Source organism: Stenella coeruleoalba (assembly GCF_951394435.1).
Source record: "Stenella coeruleoalba genome assembly, chromosome: 6".
NCBI classification, from domain to species: Eukaryota; Metazoa; Chordata; class Mammalia; order Artiodactyla; family Delphinidae; genus Stenella; species Stenella coeruleoalba.
The window spans coordinates 121,521,206-121,541,884 of record NC_137151.1 but is presented as its reverse complement, the minus strand read 5'-3'; the positions used below and the strand labels follow the sequence as shown (position 1 = coordinate 121,541,884).

The 20,679-nt window shown below is 38.6% G+C and overlaps 2 protein-coding genes across 14 annotated transcripts in view; one reads left to right on the top strand and one right to left on the bottom strand.

Annotated features, from left to right (window-relative positions):
- Positions 1 to 20,679, top strand: part of USP40 (ubiquitin specific peptidase 40) — a 91,858-nt gene that overhangs the window by 6,902 nt on the left and 64,277 nt on the right. For 8 of the 13 annotated variants that reach the window (XM_079924662.1, XM_079924657.1, XM_079924656.1 and 5 more), the window contains 6 exons: positions 2,175 to 2,339; positions 4,057 to 4,203; positions 7,275 to 7,418; positions 9,915 to 10,043; positions 17,213 to 17,305; positions 18,693 to 18,800. In XM_079924662.1, the coding sequence (XP_079780788.1) occupies positions 2,175 to 2,339; positions 4,057 to 4,203; positions 7,275 to 7,418; positions 9,915 to 10,043; positions 17,213 to 17,305; positions 18,693 to 18,800 (786 nt within the window). The remainder of the gene's footprint in view (positions 1 to 2,174; positions 2,340 to 4,056; positions 4,204 to 7,274; positions 7,419 to 9,914; positions 10,044 to 17,212; positions 17,306 to 18,692; positions 18,801 to 20,679) is intronic. The other 5 variants (XM_079924666.1, XM_079924658.1, XM_079924668.1 and 2 more) reach the window with 3 other exon arrangements.
- Positions 15,969 to 17,206, bottom strand: LOC307188012 (large ribosomal subunit protein uL22-like). Its single transcript, XM_079924671.1, has one exon. The coding sequence runs from the start codon at positions 17,037 to 17,039 to the stop codon at positions 16,647 to 16,649; it is 393 nt and encodes a 130-aa protein (XP_079780797.1). The 5' UTR covers positions 17,040 to 17,206; the 3' UTR covers positions 15,969 to 16,646.

The following is a 20,679-nucleotide window of genomic DNA, read 5'->3' as shown; positions in this document are numbered from 1 at the left end:
TCGGCAGGTCTTTTCATTTTCACTGTCCTGCCTGTCTCCTGACTGTCTTCATTTGCTTCCTGTATCCTACTGTGTGTGGACTTCCTCTTTTTTTGTTTCAGTTCCTAAAAAGTATTTCACTATATACAAACACTAAACATTTGTCAGCACTAAGATGTGTGTTGTCGATATTGATGAGCTGTTAGCTGTATAAAATCAAAACTAGGTCTGCGGTTTTTTATGGAATAGATGTATTCTTTTATGGAATAGATGCAGAGATGAAGGTATGGGAGACTGTCACAGAATTTAAAGAGACGGTGATCAGAATAAGGGTATGTTGCCTTCAAACATAAACTATAAACTCTTGTCTTTTAACCAGAAACACTCATTAACTAGATGATGCCATGTGGTTAGAGAGGTGGGGCTTGGGCTTGGCAGTACAATGGGGTGTAATACATTCCCTAAAGAGTGTGTGTTGAGTTTCTGGTGTAGGGCAGGTGCTTAGGGCTAATTCCCTTTTTCTTTCCTTGTTTTAAAAAAACCTGCTTTACTGAGATATAATTCTTATGCCCTAAGCTTCCCTCTTTTAAAGGGTACAATTCAGTGGGTTTTTTTAGTATATTCACAGAGTTGTACAAGCATCACTACAGTCAATTTTAGAACATTTTCACCACCCCAAAAAGAAGCCCCATACCTATTACCAGTCACCCACGCCCTGCATGCCCTTTCCCGAGTCCCTGGCCACCACTAATCTCTCTCTCTGTGGATTTGCCTATTCTGGACACTGCACAAAAATGGTATTGTGTAATATGTGGACTTTTGTAACTAGCTTCTTTCACTTAAAGTAATGTTTTCAAAGTTCATTCATGTCGTAGTATGTATCAGCACTTCATTCCTTTTTATTGCCAGATAGTCTTCTGTTGGATGGGTATGCCACGGTGGTTTGTGTTTCTTTTTAACCTAGTCATCAGTTGATGGATTTCCCTTTGTTTTTGATAATGAGCTTCCTCTCAATTGCTGGCTTCATACTTCTTAGAAAACTGAAAACTTTATTGATTGATTGATTGATTTCTAAATAAAATCATGTAGTAAACCCTCTAGGACTGGACCTGCAGTGGTAGAGAGGGTCTCTGAGGCACCTTTGCCGAATTTAGGATTGTTCAGAAACAGATCTTGAAACTTCCACAAGTTTTCTGTCCCATCAGAACCAGTGGTATTGGAGAAATTTATATCATCTAGTGTCTTGTGTGTTAAAGACTAAGAAAAAGATCCCGAGTCCCACATGTTACTCCAGCTTCCATCTACTTTATCAGCTTCTCTTCACAAGACACTTATCTTCAAAGTCATCGTCCCTCACTGCCTCTACTTCTGTGCCTTCCATTTGCTCTCTGCCCGCTTCCTACCTGCTTGTCCAAGTCCCTCCTGGCACCCTCATGCCAGGTCCAGGAGACACTGCTCGTCTCTCCACAGCCCTCAGTAGTAGCGCCCACCACCCCTCCGCTGTTCCCGTGACCTCGCTCTCCTGGTTCTCCCCTTCCCGGCTCTTCCTCGGGTTCCTGTGCTGGTTCTTTCTTGTTTTCTCCACTTCTAAGTGTTGGTGTGCCCCTTGGCTTTGGGTTTATAAGTGGTTCTTTGGGAGTAGTTCAGCCTATTCACATACAGTTGCATGATTCATAGATTGAAGCAGGTTCCGTCAGAATTTTTCTCAGTAGCGCTGTGTTAGTCTTCCTTTAGTTGGTCTATATATCAAAGCAGTAAATTCTAGTTCTTTTCAAATGCTGATAATTCAGAGTGTTTATCAGTCCCTCTGAGCTGAGATTCTGCTGTGCACACACTGCCGGCTCTTAGAGACTGCTCTGTGCCTGTGTGTTCCTTCCTCCCCGCTCCCCTCTGTGGCACGGCCATGCGTATGGTGTCGCACAAAATAAATGCACTTCCCTGTTTTCAAGTGAATTGAGTTATATGTACACACTGAACACCGTCTGTTTATATTTTCGTTTTGTAGTAAAAGTAAAAATAGGTGGTGATCTCTTACCCTGCTCTCAGCTTGTTTAGCATAGTCATCCTTACCTTTGATTGAGGCTTACCTTTGGATTTCTAGATAAGTCTTGTGTTTTTAAACTAATATCACTTTACAAATCTGTTTTTAAAAATCTGAAGCACAAAATTACATTTAAAAGTTACCTGTTTTATAGGAAATGAGGCAACATGATGTACAGGAACTGAATCGAATTCTCTTTAGTGCTTTGGAAACTTCTTTAGTTGGGACCTCCGGCCATGACCTCATCAATCGTCTATATCACGGAACCATTGTTAACCAGATTGTTTGTAAAGAATGTAAGAATGTCAGTGAAAAGCAGGTGAATATGCAAGAGTATTTTAGTAATAAGTTAAATCATAAATTATAATTCATGCAATTAAATCTGTGATCTATAGCACATGAGGATTAATGTGTTTATTACTAGAAATAACTTTATCAGTTTTTTTCTTGTACTCTAGCTACACCCAGATTATAAGTTTATAATCCAGATTTTTCCATGTAAACTGAAAGAAGTAGATATCTTAAGATGTAGCTTTAATCTTTTATTTAGTACTCTAATATTTAGAAAGTAGATTTGGGGGGTGTTTACAAGTAGGGACCAGTGACCTTATGAGAAAAGCCAATATCATCATGGTTGGTGGTTGGAATATTATAAAGAAACTTACTTAGAGAAGTAATAAAAGTGGAGAATACTGAGGAATGTGTAAATTGACAAATCTGTAATTAAATATTGGATTTAGTTTATTGATACTCCTCAGAAAGTTCATTTGTATGTGTGTGCTTAGGTTTAAATATTATTTATATAAAGCTATTATAATCCTGTTTAAACTAGTGTAACCTTCCATTCTTTGTCATAACAGAGATTGCCTATTTCATCTAATTGGAAATTTGCTCATATAAATATAATAATCACTACTTGCACTACAAATCTTATATAGCAAATGATTTCATCACCGAACAGTTGTCCTTTAATAAAAATATTATTTTATGGCAAGAGTTATAGAAAGTTTCTGTATTTGACTATATGAGTAAAATAATTAAATGCCATTTTCTAAATGTTGCATTAATTGCTGTTTTAGAATATATATGTATATATATATTTCTATTTTTTATGAAAGTGTTGGGCATAAAAAAGACTTTTTGGCCCTTATTGCCTGTGCTAATAGAAGGTTTGGCCAGCCTGGTTTGGAAATATTAAGATGTTGTATGTCTTTGGATTACTGTATGATTGACCAGTATAATGTAATGATTCACAAAGTCATTTCAAAACATAACATATATGAAGGCATGTTATAAACTACAGACATTAACTTTTCACATATTTATATTATAAATCATATATGAATGTTATTGCTTTAGGTTTCCACCTTGAACTAATTAATTAGTGCTATTATTTTATAATCCCCATAATCCCTTAAGGTAATGCTGTTGCTCAGACATGCACACAAAATTATAAATGTGCTTTATTTAAACTTGTCAAATTGTAACTGTTTATTACTAGAAATATAATTCAAATGTACTTCTAGTAGAATTGGTAGACTTGCATTTTGCAAAATGCACTCTTAATTTTCGTAAAAATACCTTTGTATCCTGGCTCAAAATAATTTTTTTCTTAAACCAGCCCTAGCAGAAGGGGAGGAAGAAGAGTTTACATTAGAGAGTCCAAACCTGGCCTTGCCATGCCAGCCTAGAGACTAAGACAGCACTAATAACCCTGTACATATACTCTTCTCAATTCGTGTTTTAAATGGTTTGTCTTATTTCCTGATAAAATAGGTTTCGTTGTATCTATAGTGAACTCGTAAACTGGTTCCTGATATATTTTAAGCTAAGTTATAGTTTGGTTTAGAAAGAATAATTTATTGTTATGAATTTCACAGTATCTAATCAGGAGATCTATACCTTCATATATAGAAAAAATATATGTGTTTTAGAAAAAAAAAATCTGATTCTTCCCAGTGTATGTATGAATTGGTGATGTATTTGTGAGCCTCTGTGGAATTGTTTTTTCAATGTTATATTCATGTGTATTTCAGGAAGACTTCTTAGATCTCACAGTAGCGGTCAGAAATGTATCAGGTTTGGAAGATGCACTCTGGAACATGTATGTGGAAGAGGAAGTTTTTGACTACGACAACTTGTACCACTGTGGGACTTGTGACAGGCTGGTGAAAGCAGCAAAGGTAAAGATAGATCCCTGCCTTTTCTAAGGGTGCCTGCGCAGTGTTTGGTAGCAGGAGGGTCCGTCGAGGGAAGTCAACTTGTAGGAAGTGTCTTGAAGATATACATGAAGCTCTTAATTAGTACTAAGGATTGAAAAGACATTTATATTATATGTGTGTGTCTGTGTGTGTGTGTGTGTATGTATTTTAATTTTTTACAGTAAAGAATTTTTTTTAAGCTTTCAACCCAGCAGTTCTCTCAGCTTCTTTTTCTCACAGGAAAAAATTATCTGTACCTCAGTGTTTCTTAAATAAACCTTTTTTTTTTGCAAGTTACCATTATGAAGAAGGCAATATATTTTTATTTCTGCCAGCCAGGAAGCTTGTTGAGCTTTCCTTTTCTTGATCTACCACTGCACAAATGGCTTTCTTTATTTTCACATTTGCAGTTATTTTACTGTATTGATGTGTGTATATTTCCTCCCTGACTAGCAAACCCAATATGGCCTTTCCTCCTCCCCCAGTTGGAAGTACGTATCTTGTTAATTACAGGGCTTGACAGAGCGTGCCAGGGTTTCTCTTTGTACAACAGAGCAAAATACAGGAAAAAAGCAGGACAAAATTTAAGCAAGTGATTTCTTTTGCAACATGGCATCAACTCAGCTGCTGTTATTATCTGCAGTAGGAACTCTTTCACTGCTGGCAGATGATACGACAGGCTGTTCATTAGCGTGATAACCTTGAACTCAATTGAACCAGTGGTTATTGAGCCCTGACTTAAAGAAATACCACTAAAGATGTATCTTTGCAGTTACTCTGTTAAGACAAAGTGTTAGCACTATTCCTAGAGCTGACAATATTGAATTTTCCAACAAAGAAAATGAGGGTTGATTTAGATAGCACACAACATTGATTTGGATCCTGGAGATCATAGGTGAAAATGTAATTGAAAACAGTAAACCCCATGCCTGTAGCTTTCACAATAGGATTTGAAACCAGGGTGAATTTTATATTGTTTAATGTTTATTTCCATCTAGCCTTTGCCCCTTTATGAAAACGAAAGAAAGGTTTATTTTTTGCTTATTTATTTTGTATTTCCTCTTTAGTGTTACAACTACAACCTAATAAAATAAATATAAAATTCAGAGGATGAAGCATCTTGGAAAGACACTTAAACACATTCTTAGTTTTTGGTTGACCTTAATTTGCACATTAGTAAAATAAGAACCTTTTGTTAAACAAAAGCAATTCTTGTATGCACCTTTTCTGTCATTGGTTTAATTCTTTTTCAGTGGAAATGTTTTGATCTTGATACTTTAAAAATTGCCTTCTAGTTGCGTTAGATTTATTGCATTCTAAGGTTAGGCTTGGTTGCATTACCTAAATTAATGCAGATCATCTTGTTCTGAGCAGTCTTTCTTTCCTCAGCCACATTATAGTTGATTTACTCACTTTTTTTAGATTTTTTTTTTTTTTGAGCTAGTTTGAAAATCTGCCATGTTGTTAGGTTGCTGTATATTCATCTAACTTTTCTTTTCACCCACTAGGTTTGTAGAATTGTTTAAAATATATTTTTAGGAATGTTAGATGTTTATGATTATGGATAATTTTAAATATGGGGAAGGATTCTTTTTGCCTCCTCACATGCCTTTAGTGCAAGGGGCTTGGGAAAAGCTGATGCCTTTTAAATAAAAAGTAGCTCAGTTTAGTGTTTTGTTTTAAAGCAAGGCATTAAAACAAAAAATATCTTATTATCTGCTTTGAAGAACTGTAAAACCCCAGTCAATGGATCTCGACATTTGAAGAGCTACAGTCCTTTTGAAAGTCTATGAAAGCTGTGTCTCTTCTCCCCAGAAAAATACATATACACATACAATTTTCATATAATTTCAACAGTTCAGATCCATTGAAACGCGTCCCCAGGTCACAGGTTAAGAGCTCCGGTTCTTCAGTAAATAAGAACTGTGTGTTTGCTAGGTAAAGTAGACACAGCGACCTAGGGGGAAAGTGAAAGGTGAAAAGGCCAGGGCTCGGGCAGGAAAGAAGCACTATTAGAGGGGCTTCCCTGGTGGCGCAGTGGTTAAGAATCCACCTGACAACGCAGGGGACACGGGTTCGAGCCCTGGGCCGGGAAGATTCCACATGCCGTGGAACAGCTAAGTCCGTGCAGCACAACTACTGAGCCTGTGCTCTAGAGCCTGCGAGCCACAACTACTGAGCCCATGTGCCACAACTACTGAAGCCGGTGCTCCTAGAGCCCGTGCTCCGCAGCAAGAGAAGCCACTGCAATGAGAAGCCCGTGCACCGCAACGAAGAGTAGCCCCCACTCGCTGCAACTAGAGAAAGCCCACGTGCAGCATCGAAGACCCAATACAGCCAAAAGTAAATAAATTAATTAATTAAATTAAAAAAAAAAAAGAAGCAGCACTGTTTGGACTTCCCTGGTGGCGCAGTGGTTGAGAATCCGCCTGCAAATGCAGGGGACACGGGTTCAAGCCCTGGTCCAGGAAGATCCCACATGCCGTGGAGCAACTAAGCCTGTGCGCCACAACTACTGAGCCTGCGCTCTAGAGCCCGCGTGCCACAACTACTGAAGCCCGTGTGCCTAGAGCCCAAGCTCTGCAACAAGAGGAGCCACTGCAATCATAAGCCCACGCTCCACAACGAAGAGTAGCCCCCACTCATCGCAACTAGAGAAAGCCTGCGTGCAGCAACGAAGACCCAACAACGAAGACCCAATGCAGCCAAAAATAAATAAACTAATTAATTAATTAATTATTTTTTAAAAAAGGCACTGTTAAAGGGGGAGCACCCTCATCAGATAGCTTTGTTAGGATAGTGACATTAAAATATACAAATGGGTTGTGAATATTTAGTTGTAGGTATAAGTGAGTGATGTCACCTTTAGCCCCATAAAAATAGATGAGTTTATATGAAGAGCTATATTGAGTCCATGGTGATTAGTTTATGTGACTCAAGGACATATTTCTCTTAAAACTGTGTCATAGGTCACTTTTTTATATCTTAAGAAACATTATGTATTCTTCTATATGATTCAGCTTTTAAAAACTAAAAATTTTTTCTTTTGACAGTCGGCCAAATTGCGTAAGCTGCCTCCCTTTCTTACTTTTTCATTATTAAGATTTAATTTTGATTTTGTGAAGTGTGAACGATACAAGGAAACAAGCTGTTATACGTTCCCTCTCCGGATCAATCTCAAGCCATTTTGTGAACAGGTTTGAACTATTTTGTATTGAAATTCTTTCTTTTACCTTCTCAAGATTGACTCTTTTATTGACCTGATTTACAGTTGGCTTAGTGCAGAATCTCTCAGCCTTGGCACTGTTAACATTTAGAGTTGGATAATCCTCTGTTGTGGTGGGATGTGCCCTGTATTGTAGGATATTAAGCAGCATCCCTGGCCTCTACCTACTAGATGACGGTAGCATCTCCCGCTTCTGCCCCCAGTAGTCACAAAAATGTCTTCAGACTTTGCCAAATGTCCGTGTCTCCAGCGGGGAGGGAAGGTGGGTAAAATTGCTCCCGGCTGAGAACCACTAGTTTATTACAGTTCTTTTGAATTTCCAAAGTATGGATTTGTTCCCAGTTCTTTTTACTAAACTCTCCTTGAAAAAACTTTGAAATGAAAATTTAAGAACAGAATTAGAAATGACCCTGCGTTAGGAACAATTATCATTCAGTAGTACATTCCTGTTTGGATTTAGTTTACTTTAGATGCAAGAATGAATTGCGCATCTAGAAAGTAAACAAATTGGATGTCACTAGTAGAATTTGTAGAATTTGTAATCCTTAAGACATGGGAAAGAAAAAGTTTTAAAAGCAAATTAATGACATAATCTACTTACTTTATAAGCTATTTAGAAATATTTTCTATGTAACTGTATACATGCCAAGATCAGAGTGATGAGACTGAGGCATTTCTTACTACAGATCATTCTTTATATGTTTAAGTCCAGAACATTTGTTAGCCAGCTGTTGAATTTCTATGTATAAAAGTAATCTCTTTTCTAAATGGTCTAAAGTTCAGGTGGGGCTTTCTCTACTTCAAGCCTAGTTACTGAGCTTTTTGGTTTCGTTATTATATTAATCTCCATTCAGAGCTTCTAATGTGTCGGCCCTGAGCCTGTTACTGGCGCGCGTAGAATAAACAGGTTTTCCAGAGTGCTTCCGCTCCTATTTGCTGCCTGGAAAAAACTTTCTTTCCAGAATAATTGAGTTAACTCTCTTTTTTTCTTCCCATTTTTATTGAGGAATTATTGACATACATCACTGTGTAAGTTTAAGGTATGAAGAATGAGGGCTTGGTTTACATATATTATGAAACGATTACCACAATAAGTTTAGTTAACATCCATCATCTCACAGAAAAATTTTTGTCCTTTTATAAAAAGTAGTTTGTCATGGGAGTTCCCTGGTGACCTAGTGGTTAGGATTCCTGGCTTTCACTGCCATGACCTGGGTTCAATCCCTGGTTGGGGAACTGAGATTCTGCAAGCTGTGTGGTGCAGCCAAAGAAAAAAAAATAGTAGTTTGTCACATGATTTTGACATATGTTGAAATAACAAAACTGAAAAAAGCAAAACAACACTTATCTAAGCAATTCACAATAATTTTACTTTCTGATTTCTGTATTAATGAAAAAATTATCATTTTGCATCTTTGTTTACATCTCTCTTGTGTTTTCCCTAAGCCAGACATTTAAAAAATGCTGCTTACTTAAAAAGTGCAATTTAAGCAAATAAGTTCTTAAATAATTGGCACTCCCTCAAGTAGCATCCATATGCCAAGTATCCCTTAACCTAGAGAAGGTTTTTTTAATGCCAGTGTAGGTGTCCATAACTACAGAGCACGCTACTTGTAGAAAAGATTGATCATAGAATTGATAAATCAAGGAAGAACCTGTTCATTCCACTAAACTGCCTCTAAAGGAAACCAGCTAGTATTCATAACTGCTAAACTCCTGTTATATGCAGAGGACTGAAGTGTCAGGAGGGGTGATAGATAGTAGATACAACTCTGACTTAGAGGTGCATGACACTCTAGTTAAAATGTAGGACGAATTCAACTGCTAAAGAGCACATTTATAAAGCAGCATAATAGTTTAATACAGGATGGTTTTTTCTTGCTAAAACTCTGATAGGGTACTGTGTGTTTTGTTATCACATGGGGTTACACGATTTTAGCCAAAGTACATAAAAATAACATCTTGTTTGGATATATATATATATATATATATATATTTTTTTTTAATATTTATTTGGCTATGTCGGTTCTTAGTTGCAGCTTGAGGGATCTTTTGTTGCGGTGTGCGGGCTTCTCTCTAGTTGTGGCGCACGGGCTTAGTTGCCCCGTGGCATGTGGGATCTTAGTTCCCCATCCAGGGATCGAACCTGCTTCTCCTGCATTGGAAGGTGGATTCTTAACCATTGGACCACCAGGGAAGTCCCTGGATATATGTTTTTATGTTTAACTCAGAGGCAGAATTTGGCATAATGTGATTGGTATTAGATCAACGATAGATAATTTTCAGTCTAAGAATTACGAATTTCAAATTTTAAAGCCGATTATTCAAATTTATCTTAATTTACCCTAAATAACAATAATAGTGAAGTTTCTTACTAACTTTAATAGTTGACATTTTTTTTCCCCCTTTGGTTATGTATCTTCTTATTTTATGTAAACTGTATCAATGTTTGTGCTCTTTCTTGTAGAGTGAATTAGATGACTTGGAATATATGTATGACCTCTTCTCAGTTATTATACACAAAGGTGGTTGCTACGGAGGCCATTATCATGTGTATATTAAAGATGTAGATCATTTGGGAAACTGGCAGTTTCAAGTAAGTATAGAAATTAGATTAAAAGTATCTTTGCAACTTTTTCCTTTTCTAGTCCCATTATCTTGGTGAGGCTAATCTTTTGCCATTTATTATATATTCACTCTGTAGAAAACTTATAGGCACCGAAAGTTAATACAGATAGATGTTTAAATTTTTTATTTCTAAATAATTTCACACTTACAGAAAAATAACCAGCATAGTACAAACACCTCCTGTATACTCTTCACCTAGGTTCTCCAGTTGTTAACCATCTTGCCACATTTGTGCAGGCACATCCTCTGTATACAGACGCATGCACACACACACAGTTAACATTATCATTATCAGTGCTGACCACTAGAAATAAAGTTGAAGCCATTAGACCTCTTTACCCCTAAGTAACTCAGTGTTTATCTCCTGAGAACCAGGACATTCTCTTACATAAGCATAGGTCAAAATCAGGAACTTTAACACTGATATAATATTATTTATTATCTAATATATGTTTTATATTCAGATTTCACAGCGGCCTCGTCCAAATCCTTTAGAGCATTTTCTGCCCCACTCTAGTATCAAGCCCAGGATCGTGCATTAGGTTTAGTTAGCATATGTCTTAAGTCTCCTTTAATCAGTAACCATTCCTCAGCTTTTCTTTCTTTCATGGCACCAACCAAAGATTTTCCTCCTATATTGTCTTCTAAAACTCTTATAGTTTTGCCTTTTACAGTTGAAACTTCAGTCTTCCTGGAATGCTTTGCTGTGAATGTTGTGATGTTGTTTTTCCATCTGGGTACCCAGTTGCCCATTACCATTTATTGAATGATCCATTCTTTCCCCACCAGTTTACAATGCCAGTTCTGTTATATCAATTGTTTTCTTACATTTGAGTCCATTTTGGGGCTCTGTATTCTGTTTTTGTTGTTGTTGTTATTGTTCTTTTTTTCTATTCCTAGGCAAATACCACATTGTTAATTTCTGTAGCTTTATACTGTGTTATGATAACTGGTAGGGCAAGTCTCCCTATGTGTTATTATTCTTCAGGAGTGTTTTGCCTGTCTTGGATTTTAATGCTTTTCTGAACATTTCTAGAATCACCTTGTCAATTTTCTCACACATACACACACATAAAAGTAGTGGCATTTTGTATCTACATGTGTAAACAAGATACATCTTTTTGGTTTTTAGAGCTTCTTTAATGTCTTCTGAAAAAGTTTCATAATTTTCTCTAGAAGAGAAAGCACTAATTGGGAATCCACTTCCAGTTATTTGCAGTGGGAAAAATTATAATCTATTACACACCAGCACCAAACTCTCAACCAGTTTTCTAAAATGTAACTAAAACACTGGTAAATTCCAACCCATCATGTTAGGATGCAGAATGCTTAAAACCTATCTTCAAGAGTGTCAAACCGGGGCTTCCCTGGTGGCGCAGTGGTTGAGAGTCTGCCTGCCGATGCAAGGGACACGGGTTCGTGCCCCGGTCCGGGAAGATCCCACATGCCGCGGAGCGGCTGGGCCCGTGAGCCATGGCCGCTGAGCCTGTGCGTCCGGAGCCTGTGCTCCGCAACGGGAGAGGCCACAGCAGTGAGAGGCCCGCATACCGCAAAAAAAAAAAAAAAAAAAAAAAAAAAAAAAAAAGTGTCAAACAGTTAATATTATTGTGAATGAAAAATTGCTCCACATGTAATAACATGGCTTCTCTGAGTGCCAGCAGTATTGAAGGTGCTGTGTTGCCTTTGTTGACATTCACTTTGCCTTTCAGAACATCTACCTGTGTTTCTGATGCTCTATCAGTTGTACTTAGAATGCACTGAGAGATAACGTATGTTTTGTAAAGTTTGGGTATTTAAAATCTAACTGTTCTAGTGGGAAAATGTTGATCAGGGAGGTGTTCTGTGGGGCTATGTCTATACTGTATTTTTTGGACTATTTGTGGCTGGTGTATTGAAGTACAGTTATCTTTAGTACATTGATTTTATAATCAACCATCTTGCTAAACCCTCTTATGTTGTAGACATTTTTGGAAAAAGACAGTTTTGTTTCACTCTTTGTGGTCCTTAACCTTCCATTTCTTTTATTTCTAGAACTGGGTTTATCCAGTTCTGGGTTGAGGAAGCCATAGAAGCATCTCTCAAATGCTTGTGCCATATTTGCCAAGCTACTAGCTTGTCTGGGCACATTCCAGGCAGATGGAGTGAAGCACTTCTTATCCTCCTCTGGTCTAACTCTGCTCTCCATGTTTCCATCCTTCGTTGCTGATTCTTATTACCTTGTTGCCTTCCTTCACTCTGCTGTCTTACAGTCGCAGGGTCCTGTAGTAGTGAACCTTACCCTCTAGGGCACCCCCAGCCCTTTCAAACAATTATTTTAACTTTATTTCATTCTCTCTAAAAGATGAAGTTGAAGCCTTTTATTAGATTCTCATAGAAACTTGCGAACAGGTCTAATAAATAGTTATGATGTTGTTCGTTTATTTTTTTCTCTTTGCCTTTTCCACTGTAGTTCTTGGTTTTTTCCTTCCATTTATGCTTCCATTTGTGGTAGCCTTTTCTTCTGATGTTGCCCTGTCTCTCTCCAGCCTTAGAAAGTGCCCCTGCGCTCCATGTCAGTTTGGCTTCCGCCTCGGGAGTGTGTCTCTGCTTTCCTCCATGCTGGCTGCAGACATTTCTTCAATTTTGCTCAGCCATTGTCAGATTTCAGGCACTTCTCTAGCTAGTGGGATTTATCCTCAGTATTTTGAGGCATAAAATATTTATTTACAGTTTCCTATTTAAGTTTATCATTGACGTCATGCACAGAGGTAGCTTCACACTGTGTGGTGAGGTAGCGTGGCTCAAAAGTAATGATTCTTTTCTTTGTGTCTTCCTTTTGATTTGTGCTTCCTTGAACTTCTCTGCAATTTTGTGTTCATTTCTTTGGAAATGGTCAGCAGCCAAGCTCTTCTCCCGGTTCCATTATGTAACTCGAGAGGGCAGGCAGGCATTCTTTCATTTGGTTTTGCCCTCTGCACTGCTTCTCTGGTCTTGAAGCTCTGGTACTTTAGCAAGGTCTTCCTTGGGGCTTAAAGAACAATCAGAAGATTGCTTTCTGTTTGTGCTTGTGTATTTCCTTATTCATGGCCTCTACGAAGCATCCTTTTTTTTTTTTTTTTAATTCTGCTCTTTAAGAATCACGAGCTTTGTGGTGTTCACATAATGATGAGTGCTTTAAGAATTTCAACTTCAGTAGGTACACCTGATGGACACCGCTTGTCTCTCTACTACCATTATCCTGAGAGATCTCTTATACCTAGAGACAAAGGATTCCAGATACACTAAACATAGACAGGTATTGTTTTCTCTGCTTATAGTTTAGCAATTTCTTCTTCCCTTTCAAGGAGCTGTCTGCAAGGAACAAGTTTCATGACCAACCCCACATAATGTTCCCTGGGTGAAAGCCAACATCTCAGTCTCTCTCAACCTAAGTAGAAGATGACCTCTTGCCTCTTGCCTGGAGGTCATTAACTATTCAAAATGTGGCTCTCGATCTGCTGTAAAGAGGAGCCTGACCTGTGCCTTCCAAAGTGGGGTCTTTTGCTTCACTGATGGTTGACATCACTTCAAGCATCATCTTGCACATTTGAGGATGTGGGACAAAGAAGTTTTACAACAGCTCCCAGTAGGCAGCCCTGGGACTGGTGCCTCCTGGACCAGCCTGTCCCCACAAGGCCAAGGTTGGACACCGGCAGAGTGCAGGAGGACTAGGCCCAGCCCATGTGCCACCTAGGGCGTGTCACACCCTAGGCAATGCCGGCCTGCGTCTCCCCTCCTACCATTTTTATTTTTTATTTTTTTTTTTGCGGTATGCAGACCTCTCACTGCTGTGGCCTTTCCTGTTGCGGAGCACAGGCTCCGGACCCACAGGCTCAGTGGCCATGGCTCACGGGCCCAGCCGCTCCGCGGCATGTGGAATCTTCCCAGACCGGGGCACGAACCCGTGTCCCTTGCATCGGCAGGCGGACTCTCAACCACTACGCCACCAGGGAAGCCCTCTCCTACCATTTTTAAATCTCTTGTTCCTTAGCTATAAATGTCTTTAAACATATTAAACATACTGTTTTATTCTCTGATAATTGCAGTATCTGAAGACTTTGTGGGTCTTTGGATATCTGCTGATTCTGTTTCCTTATGATTTTGCTATTTTAGACTGTGATCTTGGTTGGCTGGTTGGTTTTGTAAGAACACGGTGTAGGAGTAATTTGAAGCCTGAGTTAAAAGTACCTTCTTCCACGAAAGATGTGTATTTGTCTCTACCACATGCCTGGGGTCACCTCCAACCTTTAATACCTTTAAAATAAGATCTAGACTTGGTGGTTCTAGAGCCATACAACTGATGTGAATTTGGGCCACAACCCACATGAAGACCTACTTGTGATTACAGATTATTAGAGGAAATGTTTTTACACCTTCATCTAGTATCAAGGTCAAAACAAGCAAGTTTCTCATTGTCCTTTGTTGTGGGGTGGATTTTTTGGTAGGTCATGCTTATATTGATAGCATAGTCCTTTCAGGTCTCTAGCTTTCTGCTGGAATCTATCTTTGTGGTATAATAAAAAATATATACTTGGTCCTTGTCCCAGGTCCCTGGCACAGAGCTCCTTGAAATTTCCTGAGTGATTAGGCATGTCTTTTCTTGTTCATAAGGAACCCCTTTCAACCATACCTGAGTTTATGCTAATCAGGTTACCTGCGGGGTGAGGGCTGGTCAGCAGAGAAACCAACCACATGATTAGAGGGTTGGAACTTTCAGACCCACCCCCTCACCCAGGGAGGCACAGGGGCTGGAGATTGAGTTTGGTCACCGAGGGCCAATGATTTAATCAATCATGCCTGCATAATGAAACTTTGATTAACACTCTGAAAGAAGAGGACTAAGGGAGTTTCCAGGTTGGTGAATACATCCATGTGCAGGGAGGGTGGCCACCCCAACTCCACGCGGACAGAGGTTTCTGCCCTCGGGACCCTCCCCAGCCTTGCCCTGTGTACCTTCATCTGGGTGTTCGTTTGTATCCTTTGTAATAAACTCTAGTCCTGAGTATAAGTTCCTGAGTTCTATGAGCTGTTCCAGGAAGTTATCAGACATGAAGTGGAACTTGTAGAATTTGTGATCAGCCAGGCCGAAGTGCAGGTAGCCTGGGAACCCCATTTGCAGCTGGTGTCTGAAGTGGGGGCAGCCTCGCGGCACTTAGCAACATTAGTGTCAGAATTGAATTAACGGACAGCCAGGTGGTGTCAAAGAATTGGAGAGCTGGTTGTTTAGAAAACCAGCCATTCAACTCCCCACTTTGGGTAGGTCCTTACGCTTTGTCTCCCAGACCCTGTCCTGTGTGAGCATCAAGGTGGAAGCTGTGTGTCAGCAACGTTGAGCGGCTGGAGACCTCAACTCTGGATTTCTTCCCTTGGATCCTCATGTCACTTGTTCTCTGAGGATTTTTCCAGTGTTCTCTTGCTAGTTCGGCATGTGTTTAAAAAGAGATTTTCTTTTGTTGTGTGTTTTACTTTATCCAGCATTTTTAGTAATTTTACAGCAGGATGGTTGTATTTCATCTGCCGTATTCTTCTATATTTCTTTATTAGTTTTGTCTTATGTTAACTGTTTAGGTCTATTTGTGTTTATGATTTTAAGCCAGTTTAAAATACCTTTGCAAGATGTCATGTATGAAATAATAAAAATACCTTATCGGGAATTTTGACATGTTTCCAAGTAACTTCATAAGATGGGGTGCAAACTTGGGTGATCAGAAAATAGGAGGGAGGGACTTCCCTGGTGGTGGAGCGGTTTAGAATCTGCCTGCCAATGCAGGGGACACGGGTTCGAGCCGTGGTCCAGGAAGATCCCACATGCCACGGAGCAACTAAGCCCATGTGCCACAACTTCTGAGCCCGCGTGCCACAGCTACTGAAGCCCGTGCGCCTAGAGCCCGTGCTCCACAATAAGAGAAGCCACCTCAGTGAGAAGCCCGCACACCACAACGAAGAGTAGCCCCTGCTCGCCGCAACTAGAGAAAGCCCGCACGCAGCAACGAAGACCCAACGCAGCCAAAAATAAAGAAAGAAAGAAAGAAAGAAAATAGGAGGGAATGTTTAAGCTGAGCTTGCAGAGGTTGGTAGGATTTTGTTAGGCCAACATAAGTGAGTGAGAGTAAATTGGGTGGAGACCAGAAAATATTTTGAACTGAATGATAATGAAAACACAACATATCAAAATTGTAGGATGCAGCTAAAGTAGTGCTTAGTGGGAAGATGCTGGAACCCGCTGTGTGTATTGTGCTAGAAGCTTTCCTTATCTCACAATCCCAATTTACAGATAACGCCAGAGAGATTCGGTAATTTGTCCAGGATTATTCAACCAGTTGACATTTAAAACCAGGCTGCCTGATTCCAAAGCATATACAAATTATTATGATGTTTTTATCATCATTTCTCCATCTTGAAACCTCTGTGGCACAAACACTCCTATTTCGTTAACTGCTTTTTAAGGGATTAGTGATAGAAACTTTTTTTTTTTTACTTTTATTTGCATTTTTTTTTGCGGCATTTATTCCTGGGCCATAAGTTTTTGTTTCTTCAGTTTCTTCTGGTATATCTATTTCTTCTGGACAACCTCCTCTTCTGGTTTAGGAACAATCTGTTCTTTTTCAGTAAGGATCATCTCAGTGTGGCAGGGAGAGCTCATGTATGGGTTGATCTGACCATGAGCTCTGTAAGTCCTGCGCGGCATCTTGTGGGCTTTGTTCACCTGGATGTGCTCAGTGACCAGAGAATCTACATCTAAGCCCTTAAGTTCAGCGTTACTCTCTGCATTTTTGAGCATGTGCAGTAGAAATTCAACACTCTTTTTGGGCCACCGACCCTGCATCCAGCCCCACTGTTTGACCTGGGCACACCTACCAACTCCACCATTGTAATGACAGAATGGCACACACTGCTTCTTTAAAGTGACATCCTTCACATACTTGGTGGCTTTTCGGATGTGCATATCCTTAACGGCCTGGGCAGTTTCATGAGTGTTCTTAAAGTGAACACGAAGATTTGAATCTCTTGCATGATTTTGTGGGGTTTTCTGGGTCAGGTGAATAGTGAACCATTTTTAGAGGTCACCTCAGGCCGCTTACCAGAAAAGAGAAACTTTTTTATTGTTTTCTTTCTTAGGAGGACAAAAGTAATCCAGATGTGAATTTGGAAGATCTTCAAAATGAAGAGATTGATGATCCATTGATGATTCTAAAAGCAGTCTTACTACAGGTAGAGAGAGAGTGTGTATGTTTATATTTGTGTATGTATATCAGATGTATGATTCAGTTGGCAGAAGTGATATTGTTACTGTTCATAGTCTTTTGGGAAATTCTCTGTCTATTTAAAAAAAATTTTTTATTGGAGACTTTCTGGTTGTAAAAGGAATACATATGAATAGTAGAAAATTTGAGGGGAAAAAATTAGAAAATATATAAAGAAACAAAGTTTAAATAAACCAAATGTCCGGTCATTGTTAACACTTTGATATATATTCTTTGCATTCTGTTTCCTTTGTGTTTATATACATATTTTGGGATTGGGTTACAAGTTTTTTGTGATATTATTATTGTTATTTTAAATTGAATTGGGATTTACTTTACATACGGTTTTGGAATTCACTGTTTTCCCATATTATCCTTTTAATGTCTGTAGGATCTGAAGTTATGTCCCCTTTTTCATTCCCAGTATTGATAATACCTCACGTATGTGACTTTTAATGTTTGCTTTGTACCCTGTTGTAAGGATGGTAGTCTCATTTCATTTATTCATTCGTTCTTAATAAACAGTTTTTATCTCAATTTCTTACTAGGGACCTCGGTTGAGTATTGGTCTATGGCCACTATATCAGTCTACTAGGGCTGCCATAACAAAATGCCACAGACTGGGTGTCTAACATAACAGAAATTTATTTTCTCATAGTGCTGGAGGCTGGAAGTCCAGATCAAGGTGTCAGCAGGTTTCTTCTGAGGCCTCTCTCCTTGGCTTGCGGATGGCTGCCGCCTTGCTGCTTTCTCACATGGTCTTTTCTGTGTGCATGTGCATCCCTGTGTCTTTGTGTGTCCAGATTTCCTCTTCTTATAAGGACACCAGTCAGATTGGATAAAGGCCCACCCTAAAGGCCTTATTTTAACTTAATCACTTCTTTAAAGGCCCTGTCCAAATATAGTCACAGTTGAAATTTTGAGGGTTAGGAATTCAGCATATGAATTCTGATAGTAGAGGGACACATTTCAGCCCATAATAGTCACTTCTTACCCCCTTTTAGAACTTGGTTATACTTCAAAACATTCAGAAGAGACAGTCTTTTTGCACTAAAGTATTTCTTCTAAAAATCCCACATAATATCAGGATTTACCAAACCTTGGAATACTCTTTGGATATTGCTCTTGAAATGTTTAGACTTTGCCGCATGGAAAGTGGCAGAATTCAAGTTTTCTAAACTTAGGCTTAATCTAATTTTTTAAAAAACTTTTTATTTTGAAACAATTATGGTTAATCCACTTACATGTTTGCTGTTACAGGCACATTTATTAATCCTGTTGGGTCCCTTGAACTCATAAGTGTTGAGGTTATATCTTATCAGATTTTTTTAAATGACTTTCTTTTCTCTCATAAGGAGGAGAGTAATCTAATTCCTGTTGATCAGCTGGGCCAGAAACTCTTGAAAAAGATAGGAATATCTTGGAATAAGAAGTACAGAAAACAGTATGGACCACTGCGAAAGGTAATACATGACATCCTTGTAAGAAGTCCTATTCCCAGGAAATTTTATTATGATTTTGGCAACATGAATTTCTTTGGGGAAGGAAATTTCAATTAGATGGAAATACAATTAGTATTTTGTTTAATGATTAGAATTCAGTTAATTATTAAGCAATTTATAGAATCAAGAAGTAAGCAAAAAAAGAATAGAGGAGGAGCTTTTAATCACAACAGCAAAAAATGTCACAAAGTTCATATCCTAAAGCTTATCATCTTATTTATAGAAACGTCTTCAGGTATTCACCCAAATTTCACTTTTATCTTTCTTTGACACACAGTTCTCCTAAACTTGGCAATCTGGCTTCCTAGGCTGTAAGGTTAGGTTTAAAAACTGGTACTGCCAGACTTGGGAGACAAAAACTTGACTAAAAACAAGCAAAGCAACAGAACAATTAGTCAATATTTTGGAGCTATTTCTTGTAGAAGCAAAGAGTGTACATAATATAGTCTGTGTTTAAGTTCACCTTTTAATTAGACCACAGTTCATAAATTAATGACCATGAGTTCATAGACAGTCTTAGGTTTTCATTTAAAACGATTGGATCAGTGTTTCAATATTTTACTGTTAAGTATGTTATCAGCTGTGCAGGGACTTTTTTGTCTTGTTTTGTTTTTAAATAAAAATATCCTTCATAAATTTGAGGAAGTTAGCTTGTACTTATAGTTGACTGATAGTCTTATGTCTTTTTTCTTTGAGGTTAATTTGTGCTTTTATTTGCCAATATAACTTAACTACAATGGCTTGCAAACTTTTTTGACCTAAAAAATGCATCTTACATCACAATCCAACCAACACACACGTATATAACTTGTATACATATGTGTATAACTGAAATGAGTTTTGCCAAAAATACCTATCCTAACACTGAATGTTCTTTTTTTTAAGACTTCTTTTTGAGTAGTTTTAGGTTTACAACAAAATTAACAAGAAGGTACAGAAATTTCCCATATACCCCCTTCCCACGTACATGCGCAGGTGTTATCAGTATCACTCATCAGGGTGGTGTGTTTCTTTTTTTTACCCTAAACCAAGGATGAACTACATTGACACATCATAATTGCCAAAGTCCACAGTTCACCTAAGGTTCATTCTAATGGAGTAGATAGTATGGTACATTCTGTAGGTTTGGACAAAAGTATACTGACATATATCCATTGTTATAATGTCATACAGAGTATTTTCTCTGCACTAAAAAACTGTACTCTGTGTATTCATCACCCCTCTCCCCCAAACTCCTGGCAGCCACTGGTATTTTGATTGTCTCCATAGTTTTGCCTTTTCCAGAATGGCATATAGTTGGAATCTCTCTCTTTCTTTCTTTTTTTTTTTCTCTTGAAAAGAGAGGTTCAAAGCCTTTATGTTTATGAGACCACTCATGGCCCACCCATTCATGGGCTGGACGGGCTCTAAGTGGCAGGACTTCCCCACTAAATACTGCAGCTTTTCTTCCAATATTGAACCCTGTCCCACTAGTCTTGCCCAGCAGCCACGTGAAGTGCAGGAGGACACATGTAGAGTATTTGTTCATAGGAAGGCCAAAAGTCTTATGCCCATTATCACAGTGAACCCAGATTCCTTTCGGGTGTGATATAAGCAGCTGATAGTTTTATCTTGAATAGAGGTTGGATTTTATCACATGCTGTTTTGTTTACATTTATCGATGTGATCGCATGGCTGTTCTCTTTTATTCAGTTAATGTGGTGAATTCTGTTGACTGACCTTTTCAGTGTGAACGCAAACCTTACATTTCTGGGGTAAAGCACACTTGGTCGTGATGTACTTGTATGCATTGCTGTATGCATTTGGCTCATATTTTCCTAAGGATTTTGTGTCTGTGAGA

Excerpts from the sequence above, each read along its gene's own strand:
- LOC307188012 (XM_079924671.1), bottom strand. The coding sequence starts at position 17,039 with ATGCACATCCGAAAAGCCACCAAGTATGTGAAGGATGTCACTTTAAAG.